The sequence below is a fragment of the Nomascus leucogenys genome, chromosome 1a (assembly GCF_006542625.1).
Source record: "Nomascus leucogenys isolate Asia chromosome 1a, Asia_NLE_v1, whole genome shotgun sequence".
Classification (NCBI taxonomy): domain Eukaryota; kingdom Metazoa; phylum Chordata; class Mammalia; order Primates; family Hylobatidae; genus Nomascus; species Nomascus leucogenys.
Genome location: NC_044381.1, coordinates 37,785,688 through 37,812,356, shown reverse-complemented (window position 1 = coordinate 37,812,356; position 26,669 = coordinate 37,785,688). Strand labels below are relative to the sequence as shown.

Sequence of the window (26,669 nt, the reverse complement as noted above, 5' to 3'; positions counted from 1 at the left end):
TCCTGGGCCGCTAACTCTCAACCGCAAGGCAAACTTGGGTTGGGGCCCAGAACGGCCACCAGCCGTCACCCTCCAGCCTGGCCAGTGAGTGCTGAGTGGACACTCCGCGGCTACTTGAGGACGCGCCAACCGCGGGCCTGCCAGGGCGCTCCGTGCTTCTCCCTCCAGCTGGGTCCCGGCTGACCCCGCAATCCAGGTGCAGGCACGGGGGACCCCGCTGGCTCCACCGCCCAGGCCACCCTGAAGTCCCCGCTGGAGGAGGCGCAGCGGAACCGCTCCCGGGGAGCCCGTCCCGCGCCCTCCCTCCGAGAAGCCCCTTCCTCTAGCTCCTTCCTCTGCCCGCCGGCCAGAGAGCACCGTGGCAGCTTCTCTGTCCTGTGTACTGCCCAGGACAAGCGGCATTGGAAGCGAGTGAGCCGTTCCCAGCTGGGGGCAGCAACAGCCCGGGGCTGGGGAAACGCGTGGGGGCCTGGACCGTCCGCTGGCACCGAGTAGGCGGGTGCCGGGACGCCAGACACGCTGCATTCCCCGGAGTCCCACGCCAGGGAGAACGGCCCCGCTTGAAAAGACGTCTTGTTTAACACAGAGAAACACACCCAGGGCCAGGAGAAACCATTGTCCTTCCCGAGTCCCACAACGCACAAAGCACACGATCGCCCTCCCACGCCGAGTCGTCTCCCCCTTTAGAAACAGACTTGGCCCCGTAGAGCCTCCGCAGCCGGGCCGGGGCCTCCTTACCTGGGGATTTCGGTGTGGACCGAGCACGCGTCGTCCGGAAGCGTGCCAAAGCCATGCAGACTTGCTGCCAAAGAGTCAGGCGGGGTTAGAAGCGGGGAGGCGGAGGCGGGAGGCCCCCCACTCCCACACAGGCCAGGGACCCCCCCGAGGCGCTGGGGAGGAATCCGGAAGGCTTTGCTCAGGGGGATCCATTTCTCCCCCGATATACGTATAGACACGGGGAGGCTAGGATGTAAGGGCAGGCTGTGCCAACCGCTTGGAAGACAAAATGCCTAAAATCAATGCGGAAAAGCCAAAGCTAGGACGACATACAGCATGACAGTGAGCGTGACCCACGACCCACGGCGCTGAAGCCAGCGTCCTGCTATTAACTGAGCAGCTCACCAGCGTCACAACAGCTGCTAACGGGAGAGGAGCAGGCAGTGGCGACTGTGCATTTTTACACTTCTCCTGGACAGCATTAATTTTATTTTTCTTACTAGGCACAATATATATGGCTCTTAGCGTGTGCCAGACACTTGTTCTCAGCTATGAAAAATATTAACTACTCATTTCATCCTCACACAACCCTGTAAGATGGATACTGCCACCCTCATTTCAGAGAAGCAACGGGTTTAAGGAGCCCAAGTCACTCAGCCCAAATCTAAGCTAAGTGGCAGCACTTAGGTTTGCAAACAGCCCGGGCACACAATGCATGCCCTCAACAATTCCACCAAGCTGCTTTTTCACACAGTGTACAGCAAAAGCTTTTAACATCTTACAAATTTTTGACCCAGAAATCCCTTTTGTAAGAATTTATCCTAGGGAAATAGCCAGCACCGCCCAGGAAGAATTTCTGCAGAATACGGATGCGGTGCTCTGACAGTAACACGTCAACAGGGAGAGCGTGACAGCTAGTCAGGGCGTGCTACAGAGGAGCTAAAGCTCGTGTTCTTGGAGAATTCCTCCCTAGATGCTCCTTTCCAATGCACCCATAGCTGCATTTACACAGAGGAGGGTGAGACGGCAAAGCGGATGTCAACTCCCTCAGCTAAGGCACGGCCATGTACTTCTGTTAAACCAAACGCTAGGCGCTCGCTAGTCCAATTGTACCACTGAACAAAGTGAGGCTCGGCCAGCAGATCAAGGGTCCCCAAGGCCACAGAAGTGGCGGAGCTGGGGCAGGATACGCCCAGTGGGACTTGCACTTTCCACGGCAACTTGCATTTCAGTCCACTGAGGGGCCGCGGGAAGGGGCCCTTGCAGCTCCTCTCCCATGGCCCAAGCTTGCCTCTGAACAACCACTCTCGAGACTTACCTTCAGCGTGTGGGTCCCCACTTCAAGGCAAAATAGTTTACATGACCTCTTTTTAAATGTTTACACCATTACCCGTACATAAAATTATGCTGCAGGTCCAAAAATATCAGAAACTGAGGGACTGTAATCTGCTATCAGTCATTCTTTCCCCAATTATCTAGAGAAGATGACCTAAAATATATGACAAAGTAGTGAATTGAAAGATATGCCCCGATACTGTTTTAAGCACTTTCCGTGTGTTATTTTAACTCTCATACTAACTGCTAAGGTAGGGATTCTTTTCATTTCCATTTCAGTTGAGAAATGGAAGCAGAGGGGATAAGCAAATCCCGCACATGGTGGATGGGCCCTGGGCAGAGTGGCTCTAGATGACACAGAAGGAGACAAGCCTCTAAGGACCAGGGGTCCCCGCAGCCTGCTGCCTCCCCTCCACAGGCCTGGAAGGCCCAGCCCCCCGGGAGAACAGACATGCCTCATGGTTTCATCTCAAGCAATGCCTCCAAGCCAGCCCCTTCGCAGCACTCAAGGACTTCACGGAGCTGCGTGGTGGCGCCAGCTGCCTGAGCTCTAGTGGGTCAGGGGAGAGCTCTAGTGGCCTCAGGGGAAGCCATGGAGGGGCAGGGAGAGGCCACAGCTCCCACAGAGCCAGGGTCTGCAAATACACACTCTGGGGGGTCATGTGTGGTGGGGAGTCAGGAGAGGGGCAAGAAGGCAGGTCTCTGGTTTTTACTTTGGACACTTGTATCCCAGTGTGAATCCGAGCACAGCTCCTTGGGGGAACTGAATAGAACTCGACAGAACACAGTGTCTTGAGTCTCAGCAGTAAGCTGTGTGGGAGGTGTGGACACTGGGCCCTTGGGGTCCTGCCTGGCACCAGAGGCAGGGCAGGTAGAGAGCACCGGGCTGGCGTCCGGGGTTGGACCACAAGCTGGGGAGGGTGCTGGGGCAGGTGCCGCCCGACCTTGGCAGGAAAAATGCCCTGCAGGATCCCAAGGGCCTGACTGACTTGAGTCTTTAGAGGTCTCCAGAAAGTCAAAACTTTGTGTCGTGTGAGCTGGTGCTGAGGTGTGAGAATGGCCTGGCAGCAGAAGCCCCCTCTCACTCACCACCTTACCCTACAGAAGGGGGCTGGACTAACTTCCAGATTCAAACGCTAAAGCCCTAACCCCAGCCCCTTGAGATGTGGCTCTATGTGGACATGGGGCCTTTAACGAGGTAGTGAAGTTAAAATGAGGCCATCGGGGTAGGCCCCAATCCAATCTGACTGGTGTCCTCTTGAGAGGGGAGTAGAGGGGAAGAAAGGCACCAGGGCCACGCAGGCACCAAAGAGAGGCCCCGCGAGGAGGCAGCGCCTCCAAGCCCAGGAGAGAGGCCTTGGGAGAAACCAAGCCTGCCCATAGCTTGGTCATGGACTTGCAGCCTCCAGAACCATGAGGCAATGAACTTCTGTGTCAGCTGCCCAGTCTGGGGTATTCCATTATGGCCATCCTAGAAGACTTATACAGATTCCGGGTTACCTCTGCTTTATGTTCTAACTTACTGCCTACCAGAATTCAAAATGCTTGGTAAGTAACACAATAAACAAAAAGGCTGTTGGGTTAATACTTTTAATTACATGATTGTAATTATACAATTTCCACTATTCGATATTTTGTATAAAACCAGTTACAACTCACAAGATTTGCAAATGTGACAATATGTATCAAACTACATACATATGCAAAGTTTACAGGCCATTAGGAAGCTTTATCTTAAAAATACCTTCAGGAAAATAAACATTCAACCAGTTCTCTTGGCTTTAAAAAATATGATTAGAAATATACACTGTAAAAAAAAAATCAAGATAATGATTGATCAATACTGATCAGTCACATTTTAAAACTTTTAATAATCTGTACATGAGTGCAGGTTAGATAAAAGCCTGCAAATTATTAATAGAAAACTGCAGTACTATCATCGGATGAACATGTCTGCTGGCAATTCTACCAGGTAATTAAGGAGGTAATTTCCTACACAGTATAGGTGAATTGTCCAGTCTTTAAACACATCTGGAGTCATCTCCACTGAGTGACATGGAGAATACCCTGATGTGGGGAAATGGAAGAGCAGCAGCTAGTCTCTCCAGGGCAGTTTCAGCGGGAGAGAACATTTAAAGGTACAATAAAATAGGTTTTAAAAGTTGCTTTTGATGAGCACTGCTTTCCAAAATGCAATAATGATTTTTTTTTAATGTAGAAAGAGAAGCTACGTTAAGAACAGACATCCAATGAGTGCACTGCTTCTGTGGCTCCAACGGTGACTGGGAAAAGGGAAGGCCCCAGGAGAGCCCTCGGGCCACGCACAAGCCCAGGCCATCCGCCCAGCGAGCACACTGGCCTCGAGCACACTGCCCTCATGACAATGCTTGGGAACTCCTCTAAAACTTGCCTAGGCCCAAGAAAACAGAGAGGTAGCAATCACCCCTGTGAGAGGGCTAGAGAGGAGGGGAGGAAGTAGGTAGGGGACAGGCTAGGGGCATCAAGCTCAGAACGCGGGAATTCTGGAGGCCGGCAGAGCCACGTGCTGCTGGGAAGCACTGGCCACGCCAGGCCATTCTGCTCTCACAAGGCGCTGCTCCCCACCAAGTTCTACAAAAAGCTATGTCCGTCTGTACTTCTAGGAACCCAGTTTTGCAGACGCTCTTCCTCCGGACTGTCCCTGACTCTTGATAATTTTGAGTCCCCAGAAAGCTTCAAGGGCACCTAAAAATATTCACTTCCAATTTTAATTCCATTGCAAACTGTCCCGGTGTACTTTCAGGGCTATTTAAGGCTCTTAGGTTAAGGGGATCTCTCCATCTGACACACGGTTTCATGTTCCATGGCAACAAGGTCTTCTATAACGACTCTAAATCAGAATTCCAGAAGATTCTGGTTGTTTGTGGTTTCAGTTGGGGGTGAGAGGAAGAGCCCACTCTCATTCATAGCAGGAAGAACTTTCCATCCCTCAGACCCAGAAACTTCCTGGATTCTAGAGACAGTCCTCATAAATGTAACGCTGTTGCTATGCACACCATCCCAAGTCATTTGGTTATTACAAGGAATGCCTCTTCACCAAATCACAAGTTTTCTATGACTAATTTCAGTGAACCAGTTAAATAGAAAGACTTTTAGAAAGAGCCACAGTGATAGCAATTCTAGGTGGAAACTTGAGCAGGCAACATGAAGAGGCAGTTCATAAAATGAAAAAGGACTGTGGTTCCACTGACACCCTTTCTTTTCTTGGACGAAACAACAGGAGGCTCGTTCACCGTGAGGGAGACAGTACTCACAACAGCTGTGGCGCCCACATTTACTTGTTCTGATGGGATGAAAAGCCAAACTAAGAAGGGATCAGATGGAAGCACGATTTTCACAACTACCTGGATTATTATTTATGGAGGGGATGGCCTTAAAAAGGGTAAGGGGAAGAAGAGGTGCCCTGAGAATTCAATTCAAGCATGGCACAGTTTGAATATTTATATTGTCTCAGCTCAAAATAGCAAAAGGAATGTTCCTCCTCCCACGCAAACCTTATTGAAGAGTGGTCTGCCCACAGCCAAGTGGGTCTTTGTGCCTATTCATTTCCAGGGACAGAAAACCACTGTTTTTCTGTGATCCAGTCCCCAGTGTTTAAAAGCTGGCCTGACCCCACCCGACAGTGCCTGGCGGGGAAAGAGTTGCTTGTTTGGCTGAGAACACGGCATCTTCCATCTCTTCTGATGCCAGTCAATTTCATACTTTCTTCCAAGAAAGTATACCAAAATGGAGGCACTGCCTTTCAATTACTTTTTGCATTAAAGACTTTAACTTGTTTATTCCAACCGCTTTTATTTCTTGCAGTTTTGTGAAAAAGGCAGCTTCTTAAAATGGAGTTGCCTACTGATCTGGCACACGCCTTGTGGCTTAGGAGGGCATTTGTTTCCCACCGCCTGTCGACATCTCAGCCCTCCATGCTCCCGGCACAGGCAAAAATGGCTTAACAATCATTAAACCACCCACTTCTTATGGAAGGAACTGAGGTGAGTACTATATATTCTTTTATTTCAGGCCCCATTTTTTTCTTTTTTTTAGCAGCAAATCAATTCTGTTTCTGTAATTGCTTCATGGCACAGACTCTGCTGTGTTCCAGTAGGGCTGCGGGAGAAGGCACTCTGCAGAGTTACTAGTTGTGTTCCCTAACCAAAGGCAACAGTGAGATCCAGAAGCAGATCATTGTCACTGAGATCGCAGGCCGCGTCAATGGCCTTAGGCGGATCTCATAAGGGAAAAAAAATCCAATGTTACAGAGAAGGACTCTAAAAAAGCGGTAACTTTTTTTTTTTGTAAGCCGACATTATTTGGGATTGCTGTTTCCAGGGGGAAAAACCAATAGTGTGTTTTTTCCATGCATTGAAGGAAATATGATTTTAATTTGTATGACTGGCAACCAAACAATGGGCAGCCTCCCAGTTCTTCAGTCCCTGAAGGACAGAATAAGGAACGACTTGCAACATCTTCCAACTCTGAAGTCAGTTTCTCCTCCTGAGTCTTCTAAAGCTACCAGTAATATTTTCTTGCAAGTTTTAGGTTACCAAGGTACCACCTGGTCTTACAACATGCAACAGTGTTTAAATGTGGTTTTCACAGATTCTTGTTAATAAAGCACTCTTTGGTGGAAGACAAGCAGCTTGGGTACTTAACAGAGTTAACATTACAACAGTATTACAAATAGTCAAGTGAAGATGATTAAGCCAAATGGTATCAAATTACAGAAAGTACCATTTCAGTAATGCCTTTTGTATCTTTATAAATTTTGACACAGGGTCCCAAGGTGAACAGAAAATAAATACATAAAAAACCTCCATCAGATCCTCAATTCTTCTGAAGGCCAGCAACTACAATGATTGCCATCACAGGGACACACATGCACCACAGACCAGCCAGCTCCCTGAGTACCAGAGGGCTTGGGTGTTTACACCTGAGACTGAATTTCCAACAGCATGTTTGTCGTTCCGCTTGAGAGCTGGGCCCTTCTCTGAGTCATTCATTCGCTTGCACCCAAACTCAAAGTTGATTATTCAAACTCCAGTGGACCTTTTCTCCATTCATCAACTTCTTAGGTGGAAAAAGCAACTAAGGCTTTTGCAATTTTGTTTTGTTTTCAAATTGTGCTAATTTCTGTTGCAGTTTTCAGTTCCTAGAGTCTTCCGTCAGCTCTGGTCACAGGTTTTTACTTAACGCAAGACTGTTTTAGTCCTTGAAATGGAGAGACTACAGGGGGGAAAAAAGGATTTTACCATAAAGTTTACACAGCGTCCACAGGCAGTTATCAAAGACAAGGAGGGCAACATAATAAAAATACTGACATGCTAAAAAGTATACGCTTGCTGTAAGTTTCTAATGACAAATACTTTGGAGAAGACAACACAATATCAACCACAAAGGAAAGACAAACAGGAGAAAGGCAGGGCAGAAAAAGGCTCAGTTCTGCAAAAAATAGAAATTTAAAAAAACCAATACAAGTAAATAAAAATCATAAAAGACGGATGGGCAGGGGCAGCAGGGCCAGGAAAGTACCATGACGCCGCTAGGGGCACGTGCTGCAAAGCACTCCTTGTCCTTCCTTTCCTCTGAGGGACCAGGCTGTGGGAGGAGCGGGCAGAATGAAAAGATAGAGAACTGTTACTGGGTTATTTCAAAAGTCAGAATTTGGTCACAGAAAAAGCTCTGGCACCTAAGCGGCTTCCAGCTCCGCTGAGCACAGGAGGCACCCCACAGGCTACCTGCCTCCGCACTCCACGATTCTCATCTTGCCTCTCTTCTCTCCTTTCCCAGTTCACGACGCTACACTTTCAGGTCAGTAACAACTTTCAGAAAACAAACAAAACCAAAAGAAGAGTCAGAAAAACCACTTCCAATCTGGAGGGCCCCTCGCCCGATGCTGCTGCTGCGCTCTTCAAGGAGGAGCATATGAATCGATCATTTCATTTTCAGAGATCCCAACAGAGCACTGAGTCAAAGATCCAGGCCAGCTGGTGAGACAAGTGGGAAAATATCTGGAATTTCAAAGGATCATTAATATTTTAAAACACTGGAGAGAAACAGCATTTTACAAAGAAACATTTGGAGACAACCTTCTGGGACTCCTCTCCTGATGGACTTTGGAGATAACAGCAGTAGCCAAAAATTAACACCCAGAGGCAACGGAACAGGCACCCACATCTGAGGCTCTGAGGGTCAAGAGGCAGTGGCAGGTGTGACATGGGCAAAGCCACCTGAGAACACTGAAGAAGTCAGAGGTCCTAGATGCAGCTGCTCCTAACTGAAGGGCTCCTGAAAACACTCGTGGTTTCAGAAGCTAAGGAAAGAGGCCGGGCGCGGTGGCTCACACCTGTAATCCCAGCACTTTGAGAGGCCGAGGTAGGCAGATCACCTGAGGTTAGGAGTTCAAGACCAGCCTGGCCAACATGGTGAAACCTCATCTCTACTAAAAATACAGGAGAAAATTTTTAGCCAGGCGTGGTGATGCACGCCTGTATTCCCAGCTATGCAGGAGGCTGAGGCAGGAGAATCACTTCTACCCTGGAGGTGGAGGTTGTATTGAGCCAAGATCGCACCACAGCACTCCAGCCTGGGCAACAGAGTGAGACTCTGTCTCATTTAAAAAAAAAAAAAGAAAAAGAGAGGCTAAGGAAAGAACCTGAGCATTTCTCTCCCCCACCCTCACAATATGAAGAATTAGGTACAAAGCACCCCAGAGCCCTGGACCTTAGGTTTGGTTTGGCAGCTGCAGCAGAAAGTGATGGTTCCCAGTGATACAACTCAGAATTAAAGTAACTTGTACATGACAGTTTCTTAGAAAATGAATGAAGTTATCATTTTAAAAAAAGAAGAGCCTGCCCAAAAGAAACAGCACAAGCTAACAAACACGCACCGGCGGAAGGGCTGCGTGAAGACATGAGTGAATGCGAGCAAATGAGGTGGCTGCAGGCTCTCACTCGGAGCACGATGAAATTTCCAAGACTGTTCTAAGAGAGCTCTTCAGAGGTCATGTGAGAACACTGAAAACAGGCCAATTCAACGGAGCCAATTATTCACTGCATTTATTAATTCTTAAAAGAGAAAGGTTAGCATGGATTTATAGCTCTAACAGGAAATGGGAAGTGGAGAAGCCCACTCACCTCCCTCTCCAGACTCGGGGAAGGGAATGAGAAGGTGCCACACAGAGCCCTGGCAGGACCGAGGGCCACACAGGCTGCCTGGCCACCGTCCCAGACCTGTGGCCACATGAGATTTAGGTTTCGATGTGGCACAGCTTCAAATGGATACATGAGGGGATGGTCATCTTCTGTGAGAAACAGTGGCACCTTTTCCCAAAGACAAATAGTTAAGACATCACTCCTATTTTTTCAGCTGCCCCAAGTAATTGCTTTTTTGACGTTTTTGAAAAAGTTCCCCAAAGCTGAAGAGCCTCTCAGTAAACCCAAAAATCAAAAGCACCAATTAAGCACAAAGCGAGTTTGGGTGGAGTCTTCATCCTGGATGCCAAGGAACATGAAAATGGAAGGTCAAGTTCCTATGCGCCACAGAAATGATGACAAACCAGTAGGAACTGGCAACCCCAGTGCCTTGCAGGTAGGGATGAAAGGACCCCAAAAGGGTGCTCTATTTGTTTTTTCTACTGCTGTTTAAAGATTTCAACTCAATACTTTAAATTTACTCAACAATCTTAGCTCAATACTATTTTGCTCAGAATCAGACCATGCACCAATATACTAATTCCCTCATTACCCTCCAACCAGAAATGAATACTATTTGGTAGGATATTATGAATAATATTCAGTAGGATAAAAGCTCCAGGCTACAGCTTGGCTAACTCAAATTCTTAAAAACTATACATAATTTGCCTTTCTTTTGTAAGCTGTAGGTGGATAACAGGTAGGGTGATGTGAGCACAGGACAAAGCCCCAAAAGAGGCACAAAGAAAGAACCCGCTTAGAGGAAGGTGGGGAAATAAACTGTGAGCCCCAGTTAATCCTCACTGTTAGACTCCTTTTGCTCTCCACATCATCTCTGAAAGTCCATTTTGGAATTTAAAAGAAGTCTTTTTGGTTTTCAGAACTATCTCAAATTCCTGGAAACTGCTTTGGGTCATTTCAACATTCAGTCCAGATTACTGACTCTGAAATCTACCTTAGGACCCTCAAAGCATCCCCGCCAGGGACCTGAGGCAGATGCTTGCTGCAACCAGGAACCACTTCTCCAGAGAGGCAGGAGTTCAGGTCACTAGAGTGACATGAAAATGCAACGAGACCTAGATAGAAAAACAGAGGCAAGGCCAGCCCTTCCTTCCTCAAAGGAAGACGGTATGACCTGGCAAGCACCAGCCAGGCTCCCGGACTCTACTCCTCTGTAACCTAAAAAGCATAATCTAAAAAAGCAAACAGCAGAATTAAATGTGCAAGACACACTACGCTGTAACAAAAGCCTGAGTGGCCAGGCGCCGTGGCTCACGCCTGTAATCCCAGCACTTTGGGAGGCTGAGGCAGGTGGATCACTTGAGGTCAGGAGTTCGAGATCAGCCTGGCCAAAATGGTGAAACCCCATCCCTACTAAAAATACAAAAATTAGCCAGGTGTGGTGGCACATGCCACTCACAAGTAGTAATCCCAGTTAATTGGGAGGATGAGGCAGGAGAATGGTTTGAACCTGGAAGACGAAGTTTGCAGTGAGCCGAGAAAACACTACTGCTCTCCAGCCTGGGCAACTCCATGTCAAGGAGAAAAAAAAAAAAAAGCCTGAGCACTCATACCTAAAAAGAATATGCCCCTTCAAGACATGTCAAAATTAACAATTAACTGTCATCAACAACAGGCTTTTTATTTGATTTTTTTTTTTTTTTGAGACAGAGTCTTGCTCTGTTGCCCAGGCTAGAGTGCAATGGCACGATCTCAGCTCACTGCAACCTCCGCCTCCAAAGTTCAAGTGATTCTCCAGCCTCAGCCTCCCGAGTAGCTGGGATTACAGGCACCCGCCACTGCGCCCAGCTAATTTTTGTATTTTTAGTAGAGACAGGGTTTCACCATCTTGGCCAGACTGGTCTTGAACTCCTGACCTCATGATCTACCTGCCTCAGCCTCCCAAAGTTCTGGGATTACAGGCGTGAGCCACTGCGCCCAGCCTGAATTTTTAATAGTTTGGCTTACCAAAAAGTGTCAGTTAAAACACTTCCATTTCCCTTCATTTATGTAGAAAAATTGGAAAATAAGATGATAAAAAAGAAAAAAAATCCCAACTGTCCCACCAACCAGAACTTTTATTAGTATCACAGCATATTTTTCCTTTGTCTTATTTCTATGCATATATAGAAACTAACTCATCTATAAATACAGATGTATCATAGGTACATAAATATTTATACATCTCTATATTTCTATACATATATAGTATACTTACACTTACAAAATCAGAGTCACACTTCAGAATTTTTTTTTTTTTTTTTTTTTGACACAGAGTCTCGCTCTGTCACCCAGGCTGGAGTGCAGTGGTGCGATTGTGACTCACTGCAACCTCCGCCTCCCATGTTTAAGCAATTCTCCTGCCTCAGCCTCCCAAGTAGCTGGGACCACAGGTGCCTGCCACCACACCTGGTTAATTTTTGTATTTTTAGTAGAGACAGGGTTTCACTATGTTGGCCAGGCTGGTCTCAAACTCCTGACCTCAAGTGATCCACCCGCGTCGGCCTCCCAAAGTACTGGGATTATAGGCGCGAGCCACCGTGCCCGGCCCATACTTCAGAATTGTTATGCGTGGCTCTTTTCACTTACTGCTTCGTGTACTAAACTGTATGACTCCCAATTCATTTGGCATAATGTAACAATCTTGAGCCCATTTCCTGTTTCTCACTGTTATAAATAACACTCTGCTATTGTTCCAATGTACCTAAATCTTTGACCTTTGGTCAGTATTTCTCTAATATTCTTCTCAAGAAGAATCAAAGAGTAAAGAAATAGGAATATCTGGTACATTTCTAATGAAAAATTTTAAATCCTGGAATCATAAGTCAGTGCCTGACAGTCCTCCAATCCTCATTCCGGGGCACTGCTGCATCCCCATGCGAGTGTAAGTGTGCAATAAGGTTGTACAAAACAGTGAAGAGGAGACATGGCAGAGCTGAATGAGTCTTCAAAAGGCAAAGCACACAGAGCTCCCAGCTCTGCCAAGAGTCTCTCGGGAGACTGGCTGCTTTGCACTGGGGACTAATTTCACATTGATAAGGCCCCTAGGCCCAAAGCCTCAGATATACAGGGCAGGGAAGCTGAAAAGAAGCAGGGCACACGTGCAGGACAGTTTAAAGTCTGGTTCTGATTATCTTCAGGTCGCTCATGTCTACTAGAAGAGATCGTTTTTACCAGGAGGACAAAAACAGGACTGCATGGGCTGCCAACGCCAGGCAACGATGAAAAGGTGCCCCCTTCTACTCCTGAGCCATCTATCCCCACTTCCACTCCTGGGCTATCTATTCTCTCTTCAAATGGGATCTGTTTTCAGAGTACTTTAAAAATGACATGTCCTCTTCATGAGAAATATCCAAAGACAACAGAGTCACCGACATGGCCACAGAACACATTGGTTTCCTTGTGAAATTTTGCCTACACTTACTGAAGACAGTGATGACAGTGAAAGAACTAGTGCCTCGGGTGTGGGCTGTGGCCAAGAAGACAAAGAGCCACTAGGTAGAGAAGGATCCTCAAACTCTCTAGTTATCTCATTTCTACCATCACATTCATTTGCAGCTAATTATCCAGCAATGATGCTGTATCTGATATACACCTAGAAAAATGTCCTCCAACTCCTGGCAGCCAGTTTTGGAAATTCTTAATTTAAAAACTTTCCCATATCATGACCCAGAGACCATACTTCCAGAGTTGAGAATTACTTCTAAAAAACAAAACAAAAGCCTACATTAAAATGGTCCAGATTTTCTTAGATAATGAACAAGGAATACACATTTGATGAATTTCTCATCATGGAGACTCTACTTTCTCCTAATTTCGTGTCAATCTCCAGAGGTAGGGTCCAAATATTAAACTGGAAAACCAACGCTTGCAACTTTTCAGAAGAGTAGGATTCTTTTCTCACCTTTTAACACTGCTTTTCCTTGAAGCAGATCTGGTGGTTCGTTTAGTAATGCCTGCACTGCCAGAAATGTTAGGTTCAGATGTTTTACAGCTCTGAACACTGGATTGAAGAATTACTCTGAAAATAGTTGGAAAAAAATAAGATTATATTCACTGAAACCATTTGCAAATACTTGACAGAGGAAAGTATTTTTGCACTTTAGTGCAAATTATCTTGAGAATTGAGAGGATTTTCCATCAACACATTTACCAAAAAAATCTGAAACACATTTTCACATCAAGGCCTTTTAAAATGAAGCATCTCATTTCTCTTTGAAGGTTTCACAAAGACAACCAGAGGGCTTTGCTCCTGGAAGGCGAATGACTTGACACTTTAAACAATTCCCACACCAAAGAAATCCACCAGCCAAAGAAATCTTTGTGCCCAACAAAAGTAAAAGTAGCTTCTCAGACTTTCAGTCATGAAACAAGACACCATTAAGAAGCTCAAATTCTAAAGAATAGGAACATAAATTTAGGAAATAACTATATAATATTCACTCTTCAAAGCTGTAAGTATGGGTAATAATCCACTAAACCAATACTAATTTTATATAACATTTCAAAATTTTAGAAAGTGTTTCAGCAAAATATGAGTTTCGCCTGGATTATAACACTTACTAAATCTCCAAGTGCCACTAAAATGAAAATGAAAACACTTAAATTTTGTAAAGCTTGCCTTAATTAAACTCTAAAAAGCTTGAGAAACTGGTGCATGAGTAGGCTGCCCAGGAGGAAGTACACGATGAATCAGAAAAGAACATCCTGAGATAAAGGCCACACGGAATGTCCTTTAAGAGGCAGATGGTCCTTTGTTTTTTTTTTTTTTTCTTTCCTCTTTAAATTGTCATGGGGAAAACAGCAGAAGGCATCAAAAGATTTTATATGCAATTCTTTTTTTTTTTTTTTGAGATGGAGTCTTGCTCTGTCGCCCAGGCTGGAGTGCAGTGGCGTGATCTCGACTCACTGCAACCTCCACCTCCCAGGTTCAAGCCATCCTCCTGCCTCAGCCTCCTGAGTAGCTGGGACCACAGGTGCCCACCACCTCACCTGGCTAATTTTTGTGTTTTTAGTAGAGATGGGGCTTTGCCATGTTGGCTAAGCTGGTCTCAAACTCCTGATCTCAGATGATCCGCCCACCTCAGCCTCCCAAAGTGCTGGGATTACAGGTGTGAGCCACCACACCGGGCCTATATGCAATTCTTTTCTTCAAGAGATAATCAATGACAAACTAAACACATATACACACATTTATAGATATCAACTTTTAATTCTCTGAAAGAGAAAACACTGACTTAACAAGCTTTCTTCTTTCCTATTCAAACATAAAGGTGAGAAAGCCAATAACAACTTATGAGAACCCAACTCAAAAGAGTAAAAAGTTGAACCATTACAATTAGTGAGCATCCCACCTCACGGGCCTCAGCTACCACCATGCTGGCTAATATACCAAAGACAGGGCCTTAAAACAGGCTAAAATTAATAAATTTCTACAACCTTAGCATGACCCAAACCAAAGCATATCCAACATTTAGTAAAATGCTAAACGTCTCATCACTAAAAAAGCAACAAGAGGCTGGGCGCGGTGGCTCACACCTATAATCCCAGCACTTTGAGAGGCCAAGGTGGTTGGATCACAAGGTCAGGAGTTCAAGAGCAGCCTGGCCAAGAAGATGAACCCTGTCTCTACTAAAAATACAAAAATTAGCCGGGTGTGGTGGCAGGTGCCTATAATCCCAGCTACTCAGGTGGCTGAGGCAGGAGAACTGCTTGAACCCGGGCGGCAGAGGTTGTAGTGAGCCGAGATCGTGCCACTGCACTCCAGCCTGGGCCAAAGAGTGAGACTCCATCTCACAAAAAAAAAAAAAAAGCAACCAGAGCATAACCTGCAGCTTGTCTGGGCCAGCGGTCCCAAGCTTTCTGGGGAGAAGAGGAGGGGCAGCTTTCCCCACTATTTCACTTTACTCATGCAGGATTTCTGAGGGCCCCATGAAACTAGCTTTCTGTCTCACGGAGGGACATGAATCCTGGATAAATCAGCCAGTGTTTGGTTCAGAAATTCTCCTAGAGTGTGATCATCTGATATGTTGAATGTTCTAACAAAATAGAAAAAGGAGGTGGGTGCGGTGGCTTACGCCTGTAATTCCAGCACTTTGGGAGACTAAGGCAGGAGGATCACTTGAGGCCAAAAGTTCGAGACCAGCCTGGGCATTTTAAGCAATTCCCACACCAAAGAAATCCACCAGCCAAACAAATCTTTGTGCCCAAAAGTAAAAGTAGCTTCTCAGATTTTCAGTCATGAAACAAGACACCATTAAGAAGCCCAAATTCTAAAACATAGTGAGACGTCCTCTTTCACTATGTTATTTTATAACAATAATAATTAGCTGGGCGTGGTGGGGCGTGCCTTGGTTCCAGCTACTTGGGAGGTTGAGGTAGGGGGATCACTTGAGCCTGGGAGGTCAAGACTGCAGTGAGCCATGTTTGTGTCACCAATCTCCAGCCGGGTGATAGAGACTCTGTATAAAAAAAAAAAAGAAGTGCGTATATGCAACTTAATTGCATGATTAAAGGCAACTATTACCCTGGCTTGTGAATTCTACTTCTAAAAACAAAAAATTATTTTTAAATTCTTTTTTTTCTTTTTTTTTTTTAAGATACAGGGTCTCACTCTGTTGCCCAGGCTGGAGTGCAGTGGCACAATCATAGCAGCCTCAAATCCTGGGCTCAACTGATCCTCCCACTTCAGCCTCCAGAGTAGCTGGGACCACAGGTACATGCCACCATACCCAGCTAATTTTTTTATTTTTTATTTTATAGAGATGGGGTCTCGCTATGTTGCCTAGGCTATTCTCGAAATTCTGGCCTCAGTGATTCTCTTGCCTCGACCTTCCAAAGTGTCGGGATTTACAGGCATGAGCCAGCCTGGGCATCCCTAAAAATTATTTGTTTATATAAAGTGAAGGGGAAATATTTATTCATCTCTGCTAAGAATTTGAATATAGAATTTTGCATAAAACCAAACAAAACAAAACAAACTGCTGCTGCTTCACTGCTACTTCTGAAGCCCAGGCCGGGGCACTCGTGCTGCCACTGTTCTCATCTGCTCCCCTCGGCCACTCCCTCACGCACAGAGAAAACGAGACTCCTGTTGGCTTTTTTTTTTAAAATACAACACCTAATTCTCAAATAATCTGAGGCCAAGGTTGGCCAAAAGTACAGACAACAATCACACTGCAAAATAATTAATCTGAGAAAAAAACAAGAGCTGATACACTGCCTGCTTAGGAAATCTGAATCCTGATTTCTCAAATTAAAACTATAACTGAAGTATTAAATACCGTTCAAAACAAGACACTACTGCTAAATCCTGCAGTCATTCTCAGGCTGCTGGAAAACATCTTTTTAAAAGTATTTATTTCTCTATAAAATTGGTGTAAATTAAAGTGAACTAATACAATAATAACATTAAATAGCTAGTAATTTCTGTGGAACTTTAAAACCAAGAGAATGATAGAACTTGAGTGTATTAATCATACCAGGGAAGATTCCAGTTATTTGCAGACAACACGGTATTTATCCTAACTGCAGGTTATGTACTGATGAAGTCGGGGTTGGGGGAGAACTCCACTGAGCTATCATGAGTGACAGCGCACACCACCTGACAGGCACCAGAGGGTGATGTGTTGCCTCTGTCACAGGGAACCCGGGCACTCGCGGCCTTCTGCCTTCCAACCCAGGCCAAGCATGGCTTTGCAGAGCAGTGTGCAGCAGATGTATTTTCTTCCTTCCCATCTCCCCTGACAAAATCCTCCGTCCTACCTACCTCTTGCCTATACTGCAGTTCACCTTCTTCTCTGCAGCATCCTTGGAGTCTCGGTACTCTGAGATTTCAGATACAGTGAAATCTGCAACCCAAGGAACACAGCAAAGCCAAAAACTAAAAAGCCAGGTCTTGAACATAAATGTCCAATTCCAAGAAAAAAATCCATCAGGGCAACTATGCACTATGTATACTGGCTATCCACTCCGGACACCACAAGAGCGTGCACAAAGGTGACCCTGAGACCCTGCAGCCTCCAGAGAAGCCTTTCCCACTATCTCCGAGTCTGACTCAGAAGCCTGAAGTGTTGTTATGGCCTAATTCTCCAGGCATGCCGCATAACAGGAGCTTTTCACTGGAAACAACTTATCAGACGATGCCACGCCACCTGCGTCCACTGCCAGCAGAGGTGGGTGGTGATGACAGAGGCTGGTGGAGCTCAAGAGTCACCACCTTACAAATACAACCCTTTTGAGAGAAAGACATGGGGGTGCTACAAAGATGATACTGATTAACACCACTGTAACTGTCACAAGCTTTTTGCTTCTGAAAATTCCAAATAATTAGGCTGAACTGAATATTCTGCTTGGGTATAGAACTATGATGGCAAACGTCATTAACAACAACAACAGAAGGTATAATTTACATGGAATACTGAAAAGAAAAGAGCCTGATAGGGACCATGTTTAAACTTACCCTGGGAATGATCATTCAACCACAAAGTGCCTAAATATTATTAGCAACTGCTCCACCCATTCAGAACATCTTTGCCACTTGGAACAGTTTGAGAAGAATAACTCTATGTAGTGCATGATGCTCTTGAGTCAGAATATGTGGCAATCGAAGTTGACTAAGAGAAGCAAAGGAGAAAACACCCAAAAGGTTAATCTATCTCAGAAATACAGCAGGTCTGAATGAGCGACAATAAGCTTTTATTTGTAAGATATTCAAGAAAATGCCATAAATAGGAGCAAGTTAAGCAGGTTTTGCCTAATTCTGAAGAGAGAAATCAGCTTGATTTTTAAATCTTTCTCAGCTATGTGAAAATATTCAATGAAACCACAAAGTACCAGAGCTGGTTGCAATGGAATTTTTCTTTGGAAGAGATCTTGCAAGGAACTTTTGCATTCTTTCATAACTTCCAAGTCCAAGAGGAGACAAGAGAAGAAATTCTTAAAATATGAGTTAAGGAAAAAGCTTCAGAGAAGGAAGAATGCAGCTCAGACACAGGAGGGTGGCGGCGGACCCCGTGACATGGACACACCCGCCTTCTGGGGTCTTCAACATGCTGTTCCACAAGTGGGCCTCTTGCACATTCTTCTGCAGAAATAAAGCCTCTTCGCTGTTAAGGTCTTCATTTCAAAGATGAAAGATCTCAAGAGAATACAAATTTGCTGCTATTTGCCTATTAAAGGCATTCTGGCTATGTCTGGGCAAGGAGAAAAGCGGGAACAATGACCATCATATGGAAATGCACCAACTTAAACAGGCGACCTCAGCTCCGACCTCCTACTTTCATTTAGCATCAAGTGCTACACACTGTACTTACTGTATTCCCTAAAGGAGAGGAGGAAAATGAGAGCAGGAAATTCTGCACACTAAAGAGAGAAGACTTATGAGAGAGCTGCTGTACAATGGCAGATTTCGAGGCTACAAAATCACATATTTAATGAAAGTAGATCAGTGGGAAAAATGCTTCTTTGCTAGATTGGGAAGGACATACTCAAGATACAGAAAACTAGAGGGAAATTGTATAGCCAACTGACGAAAATAAAACCACCCCAATTATCCTAAGCTAACTACTTTTGATAGGGAAGAAAAACTGTTTCAGTGAAGAAAAACTGTTTCATGTCTTTATTTATCAACTGCTATTTTGAAATATCTGTTAAGGATAAGCATAACTTTAAAACAACGTATGTTACTTTCAATATCCTTTCTATGAGAGGAACAGTGAAGCCCACCTTCCCTCCCCACCACCATCCCATTAATTGAAAAGATTCAGAAAAAGAACCTTTGAAAATAGGCAAACCAACAAAGCTAGGAGCTGACAAGGAGAAAAACATGCATTGTGGGAACCACACTAGGCACCAGAAGTAAGCAACGGCAGAGAAACAGAACGGGACACTTACAGCAGCTATCTGTCAGGGGGTCCTGATGGCTACTGTGTTCTGAAACCATCGAGACAGAATAGCAGGATGGGAAGAATGTAGTCACAAACAATCCACCAGATGACAACACTACACAGTGCAGAGGTCAGCACAGCTAGGGGACATCTGGAAAGGGGTGAAGGGGAAAGAACAGATGTTCAAATTGGGAAGCCAAAATAAATTACACAATCATCAATCAATCAATCAATCAAGCCATATGTGAATTTTAGACACCCTAAAAGCCCAGAACAGCAACAGGGATACAAAGGGGCGGTCAACAAGGATGGAGTTTTGCCATTTTATGTTGAAGAAAAAAATGCTATGTTTAAACAGGTTTCATACTTTGGGACTCAGTCACTAGTTAGATAACTACCCTATGTTAATTTAACTTTATGATACTGAAATCAGTCACAGATAAATGATTGAGGTTCTTCAAAAAGCAGAAGATGTGCACACACAGAAAACTAAACCAAACCACAAGGGGCAAAGGAGGCAAAACCAGATAACCAAAAACAAACAAACAAACAAACAAAAAAACACAAAACCCCAGACTAGTTAACAAAATCACAGGAGGCACAACTAAAAATGAACGTAACACAGCAGAACTGATCTCACTTCAAGGGAGTTACTAACTCCTGAGTCATCCAGGAAGCTAAGGGAATGGCACATTTTTATAATATGGTTCACATTTAACCTAGGGCAACACAAAATGAGCAAAATTTCACTTAGGTATGCATACTATAGACTTTTCTTAGTTTTTTTCCACACTCATTTTCCTCATACTAGTTGGCTTTCAGCTTGGTGTTTATTTTTTATTTTTTAATTATGATAATTTTTTGAGATGGAGTCTTGCTCTGTCACTCAGCCCGGAGTGCAATGGCGTGATTTTGGCTGACTGCAACCTCCGCCTCCCAGGTTCAAGCAATTCTCCCACTGCAGCCTCCTGAGTAGTTGGGATTAGAGGCACACATCACCACGCCCAGCTAAGTACTGTATTTTTAATACAGGGTTTCACCGCGTTGGCCAGGCTGGTCTCAAACTCCTGATCTCAGATGATCTGCCTGGCTCAGCACCCCAAAATGCTGGGATTACAGGTGTGAGCCACCGCACCTGAGCTCTATTTTATTATTAATTAATTTTTTTTTTTGAGATGGAGTTTCACTCTTGTCGCCCAGGCTGGAGTGCAGTGGTGTGATCTCGGCTCACTGCAACCTCCGCCTCCCGGGTTCAAGCAATTCTCCTGCCTCAGCCTCCCAAGCAACTGGGATTACAGGCATGTGCCACCATGCCCAGCTAATTTTGCATTTAGTACAGACGGGGTTTCTCCATGTTGGTTAGGTCAAACTCCCGACCTCACCCTGCCTCTTTTTCATTTTTAAGAAACAGGGGTCGGCCAGGTGCAGTGGCTCATGCCTGTAATCCCAGCACTTTGGGAGGCTGAGGCAGGTGGATCACCTGAGGTCAGGAGTTCGAGACCAGCCTGGCCAACATGGTGAAACCCCGTCTCAACTAAAAAAATAAAAAAATTAGCCAGCGTGGTGGCATATGCCTGTAATCCCAGCTACTCAGGAAGCTGGGGCAGGAGAATTGCTTGAGCTCGGGAGGTGGAGGTTGCAGTGAGCTGAGATCATGCCACTGCACTCCAGCCTGGCCGACAGAACAAGACTCTGTCTCAAAAAAAAAAAAAAAAAAAAAAGCCCGGGCAAGGTGGCTCACGCCTGTAATCCTAGCACTTTGGGAGGCTGAGGCAGGTGGATCACGAGGTCAGGAGATCAAGACCATTCAGGCTAACATGGTGAAACCCCATCTCTACTAAAAATACAAAAAATTAGCCGGGTGTGGTGGCAGGCACCTGTAGTCCCAGCTACTCGGGAGGCTGAGGCAGGAGAATGGCGTGAACCCAGGAGGTGGAGCTTGCAGTGAGCTGAGATTGCGCCACTGCACTCCAGCCTGGGCGACAGAGCAAGACTCCGTCAAGAAAGAAAAGAAAGAAAAGAAAAGAAAAGAAAAGAAAAGAAAAGAAAAGAAAGAAACAGGAGCGTCTCGAAAGAAAGAAAGAAAGAAAGAAAGAAAGAAAGAAAGAAAGAAAGAAAGAAAGAAAGAAAGAAAGAAAGAGGAGTCTTGCTCTGTTGCCCAGGCTGGAGTGCAGTGGCGTTATCATAGTTCACTCACCGTAACCTCCAACTCCTAGGCACAAGCAATTCTCCCACATCAGCCTCCTGAGTAGCAGCTGAGACTACCTGTTCATGCCACCATGCCCAGTTATTATTATTTTTTTTTACTTTTTTTGTAGAGACAGAATCTCACTATGTTGGCCAGGCTGGTCTCGAACTCCTGGGCTCAAGTGATCCTCCTGCCTTGAACTCCCAAAGCACTGGGATTACAGGCATGAGCCACCGTGTCCAGCCTCAGCTTGGTGTTTCTTAATCCATTGGTCTGGGTTCTAGCAGCGAGGAAGGAAACCTCCTCCCATTTGGAAGGGCAGACGCTCCTTCCAATGACTGCACTTCCAAATGGTCACGTGGATACATCTGTGACCAAATATTAGAGCCTCTACTGAGCATCTTCTGTGTGTGGAGTACTGCTGATCAATTTGGAAATGACCGATTTGGCTTATCATGTCATCTTTATTGTTGACCTTATCACTGTCATCATTAAAAATTACATGTCAGGCCGGGCGCAGTGGCTCATGCCTGTAATCCCAGCAGTTTAGGAGGTGAGGTGGGCAGATCACGAGGTCAGGAGTTCGAGACCAGCCTGGCCAACATGGTGAAACCTCATCTCTACTAAAAATACAAAAATTAGCGAGGCGTGGTGGCGTGTGCCTATAATCCCAGCTACTCGGGAAGCTGAGGCAGAAGAATCACTTGAACCCAGAAGGTGGAGGTTGCAGTGAGCCAAGATTACGCCACTGTACTCCAGTCTGGGTGACAAAGCAAGACTCTGTCTCGGGGAAAAAAAAAATTACATGCCAGGCATCCTATATTGTGGAAAGGGATTAGACTAAAGGGTGAACTCGAAATATAGCCTAACCTCACCTCACAAGTTATACCCACACCATCTTATTTAATCTTCCCACAAAAACACAAGCTACTAATATATATTAAGATCATAGGGGTGAATATTTAAATGGAATGAATAAATGGCCTGGGAGCACTAGAGAACTCTCTACTGATCCCAGCCTTCATTTTCAGTTCCTTAAAGGCAGAATGGCCTGAATGTCCAAGTGTCAGCATTATAGATGGTTACTTGTTCCTCTAGTAAACCTCATGGCTTAAGAATTATTTTCCGGCCAGGTGCAGTGGCTCACACCTGTAATCCCAGCACTTTGGGAGGCCAAGGTGGGCAGATCACGAGGTCAGGAGATCAAGACCATCCTGGCTAACACAGTGAAACCCTGTCTCTACTAAAAATACAAAAATTTAGCTGGGCGTTGTGGTGGGTGCCTGTATTCCCAGCTACTCAGGAGGCTGAGGCAGGAGAATGGCAAGATCCCAGGAGGCGGAGCTTGCAGTGAGCCGAGATTGTGCCACTTTACTCCAGCCTGGGCGACAGAGCGAGACTCTGTCTCAAAAAAAAAAAAAAAAAAAATTAAAAAAAAAGAATTATTTTCCATTGCTAACAGATACACCCATCTCCAAACCTACCAAAACCATCAGTATGCAGAACGACAGGCCTCATGGCTCAAGTTATGAAATTTACCAAATCCATTTTAGCACAGACAATATACTTGTCAACACGTCCTGAAGATCAGCTCAATGTCATGGTGCCACATGGTTTACTGTCATCATTGTAGTCAGGATGAGACAGGCTGAGCAAATGGCCATTTTATAATCACTAAAAACTTAAACTCTCCCCCAAAACTGCCCATTTATAAAAGAGAAACCAGCCAGGCGCCAGTGGCTCATGCCTGTAATCCTAGCACTTTGGGAGGCTGAGGCGGGTGTACCACTTGAGGTCAGGATTTAGAGACCAGCCTGGCCAACATGGTGAAACCTTGTCTCTACTAAAAATACAAAAAATTAGCTGGGTGTGGTGGTGCATAATCCCAGATACTCTGGAGGCTCAGGCAGCAGAATCACTTGAATCCAGGAGGCGGAGGCTGCAGTGAGCCGAGGGCACACCACTGCACTCCAGCCTGGCCAATAGAGCAAGACTCTGTCTTAAAAAAAAAAAAAAAGAGAAACCAGTCATTGGAATAATATTTTATGTACTATAATTTTCTAAGAATCACTAATACTTGTGTATTTCTCACTAACTTTCCTTCTTGCATGTACTGTATTTTCATAAGGCTAAGTGCCAATGTTAAAGCAAAATAACTTGCTCACAGAAATCAATGAGTCAAACTGGGATGAAGAAATTGATTTTGTATTTTTCAACCCAAGCCATTGTTGAGAACAGTCCCTCAGGGACTTCTATTGCTAAAATAACAACAAAGACACAAGAGGGGAAGAAAGAAAACCTTCAGTTGATCTTTTCTAGGGCCAAAAAACTGCAAATAATAGCGGAGAGGGTTTGAAAAAGCAGAGACGGCGATAAGCAAAATGTTGTAAAGGAGGAGGAAGGAGATTTGCTGAGACTCATCAAAAATCCCCTGGGGTCTATACACATAACTCAGAGCTTAGAAAAACTAGCATTTCGCTTTCTTCTTTAAAAGTGTGGCCTAAAACTTTGTTATTTGTGTTATGTGGGGCTATTTATATATATTGTTTTTGGGATATTACCAAAAGGAATCCTGAGCTACCTCTTTGTTTTTTAACTTTTACCATTGTACTTGATTTTACTTATTTATTTAGACAGGGTCTCACTCTGTCACCAGCTGATGCATGATTTGCTCACTCAGCCTTACTCCTGGCTCATGTCCTCTCCCTCAGCCTCCCATAGCCTGTTACGGTGCGCCCATCCCCAGCTGATTTGAATCATGTTAATAGAAAGATCAAGGGATAAAAAATTTATGAACAAAAATTTATAACAGGATTTATCCCTGACTCTCACTTGACTTTGAACAGCAAAAAAAATTAAAAAAAAATGATGCTGATTGAAAACAAAAAAAAATCCAGACACAGCTAAAATCAACCCACAAAAGCATCAGTTTCCTAGGGCTTGCAATTCAATGTGTGGTCCCTGGACCAGCAGCCTCGGCTAGAAATGTGAAATCTTGGGCCCCCCCCATCCCACTAATCATAACCCATATTTCAACAAGCGCCCGGGTGCCTCCTGCACACTGAAGTCTGAGAAGTACTGCTCAAGGGCGCGGCCTGCCTTCTCCACCACATCCAGAATTAGTATCTGGATGATTACCTGGAGCCACCATAATACTTCCAAAGAAAAACCATTAAGGCCTTACTTAGGTGAAGACTTTTAATAAGGAAATTAAAAACAAAATGGCATTTGGAGTTAATTAAATTATACAAAGGCACCATTTTTATTTGTTTGTTTGTTTTTTGAGATGGAGTCTCACTCTGTCACCCAGGCTGGAGTCCAATGGCGTAATCTCGGCTCAATGCAATCTCTGCCTCCCGGGTTCAAGTGATCCTCCTGCCTCAGCCTCCCGAGTAGCTGGGATCCTATAATGCCTACAGCACCCACCATCATGCCTGGCTAATTTTTGTATTTTTGTAGAGACGAGGTTTCACCATGTTGGCCAGGCTGGTCTTGAACTCCTGATCTTAGGTGATCCACCCACCTTGGCCTCCCAAAGTGCTGGGATTACAGGCGTGAACCACCACGCCTGGCCAAAAGGCACCATTTTTAAAGCAGTATAGTTGACTAAAGTACCACTAAGCTGCGAAAGAAATGCTTAATAAACGCCTATAATCAAAATGGATGCCCTACATTCATTCACATAACACTACATATTGTAAAACTCAATTCTTTGCCTTGGGTCTTTTAAGAAGAACCTCCCAGGGGAGCAACCCATAATGACACATGCCTTACGTGTAATTCTGCTTCAGAATTTTTATGACGAGATACTAGTGAGGAATTACTTTTAATTAAAAAGAAAACCTGTTCTCTGCCAATATAATGGTTTATTGTATCATACTTCCTTACCATATTACAAGATGCTTACTGAATAAATGATCTATGTCCATCACACTCCCTCCCCGCAAAAAAGAAGGTTGGAAATCTGGTGCCCCACAATGAAAAAGGAAGTAACTAGAAGGAAGAAATCCAATGGCAACAAGTGGGAGCATTTACTAAAGAACAGCCTACAAAAAATACCATGGTCATGTACTTTGCTTCTGCATATTTTTCTAACAATCTTGGATGCTCCATCAGGTTGAATCCCAACTAACACACATTCACAAGAATGTACACATGGACATACATACACTCAGTAACCACAACATTTCCTATTCTCAGGCTAAATCTTCCTCTATAATTAGAAAATCATTCTCCAAAGAAACAAACAAAAAACCCAAAATATAGTTTAGACCAGTTCATTGTTGCCCCAAAACAACATATTGTCATTAAGCCATCATGTCATACTGATCAAAACAAATGATCTGCAACGTGGCAAATATAAAGAAATACACCACTTTAGTAACTATGGACAAGTCTGGCATCCTAGGCTTTACATCTGCTGTCGTGCTCCTGAGGATGCCCCATGCTGATTATTCATGGAGAAAAAGTATCACTGATGTCGCCTTCCCACCCATAAAGGCTCATGAGGACCAAGGTAAACAAGGGACAGCTGACAGCTTCCAAGGCCAGCACCCCTAGGTTTTAAATAACATAGGCAAGCATTTCAAAGTGGCATCATGGGCTTGCAACTATGGAGACAAATTTTCAGGAAAAACCCTCACCAAGGACCCCACACACATATGAAGAAACATCAACCACAACAAAGGAACCCAGACTCACGTGAGAGGAATAGCGTTTGTTTTGGATTGTCTTCTGCTTTTCAAGGCCCGAAGTCTATCACCTTGTGTCACTCCATTGATTTCGTCATCATCACTGTACTGTGTAAGTAAAAAAACACTGAGCTAATGATTTAAGTTGCACTTATTAATGCAGTACAGCAGAGCAGCAATTTATCCACATGAACACAGACAGTCCAAGTTTCTGCGAGCTCTAAAGTATTTTTCCCTTTCACAACCAAGCTTCAGGTGACATTTTAAGACAGCCGAAGCTGACTTTCAGAGACAACCCAGCAGCACTCTCGTTAGAAAACACATCAACAGTGAAGAGGGTTAATGGGCTTTCAAGTTTGAAAACGCTCTTTTTAAAATTTCGCAGTGTACTTACTACCACTTAATGTAGTACTGCTACCCCCTAAGCCTTTGATTTGTTAAAAGCTCTCCATTTGAGAATGATTGCTTTCCTAAATCAGCTGTTGTGAAATGGCAAAAAGGGGTGATGGGCAGGGGTAGATCTGGCTGAAGAGCTCACTTCACAACCTTTCATGCACCTGCCGAGTGAGTAAAACATAGTTTTATGGACGTATAACCTTGTTTCCACTATTTTGGGTAAAAAGTGCCTAGA

General features: G+C 44.7%; 1 protein-coding gene across 10 annotated transcripts in view; it reads right to left on the bottom strand.

Moving 5' to 3' along the window:
- Positions 1-3,623: 3,623 nt before the first annotated feature.
- CDC14B (cell division cycle 14B) overlaps positions 3,624-26,669 on the bottom strand; it is a 120,745-nt gene continuing 97,699 nt past the window's right edge. For 2 of the 10 annotated variants that reach the window (XM_030798999.1, XM_030799057.1), the window contains exons 12-14: positions 26,049-26,146; positions 19,167-19,310; positions 3,624-7,305 (exon numbers count right to left, since the gene is read on the bottom strand). In XM_030798999.1, coding sequence (XP_030654859.1) covers positions 19,196-19,310; positions 26,049-26,146 — 213 coding nt within the window. In that variant the 3' untranslated portion in view covers positions 3,624-7,305; positions 19,167-19,195. Of the gene's footprint in view, positions 7,306-7,611; positions 7,678-13,176; positions 13,294-17,920; positions 19,311-26,048; positions 26,147-26,669 lie in introns of those variants that run through there. The other 8 variants (XM_012500796.2, XM_003260528.4, XM_030798669.1 and 5 more) reach the window with 6 other exon arrangements.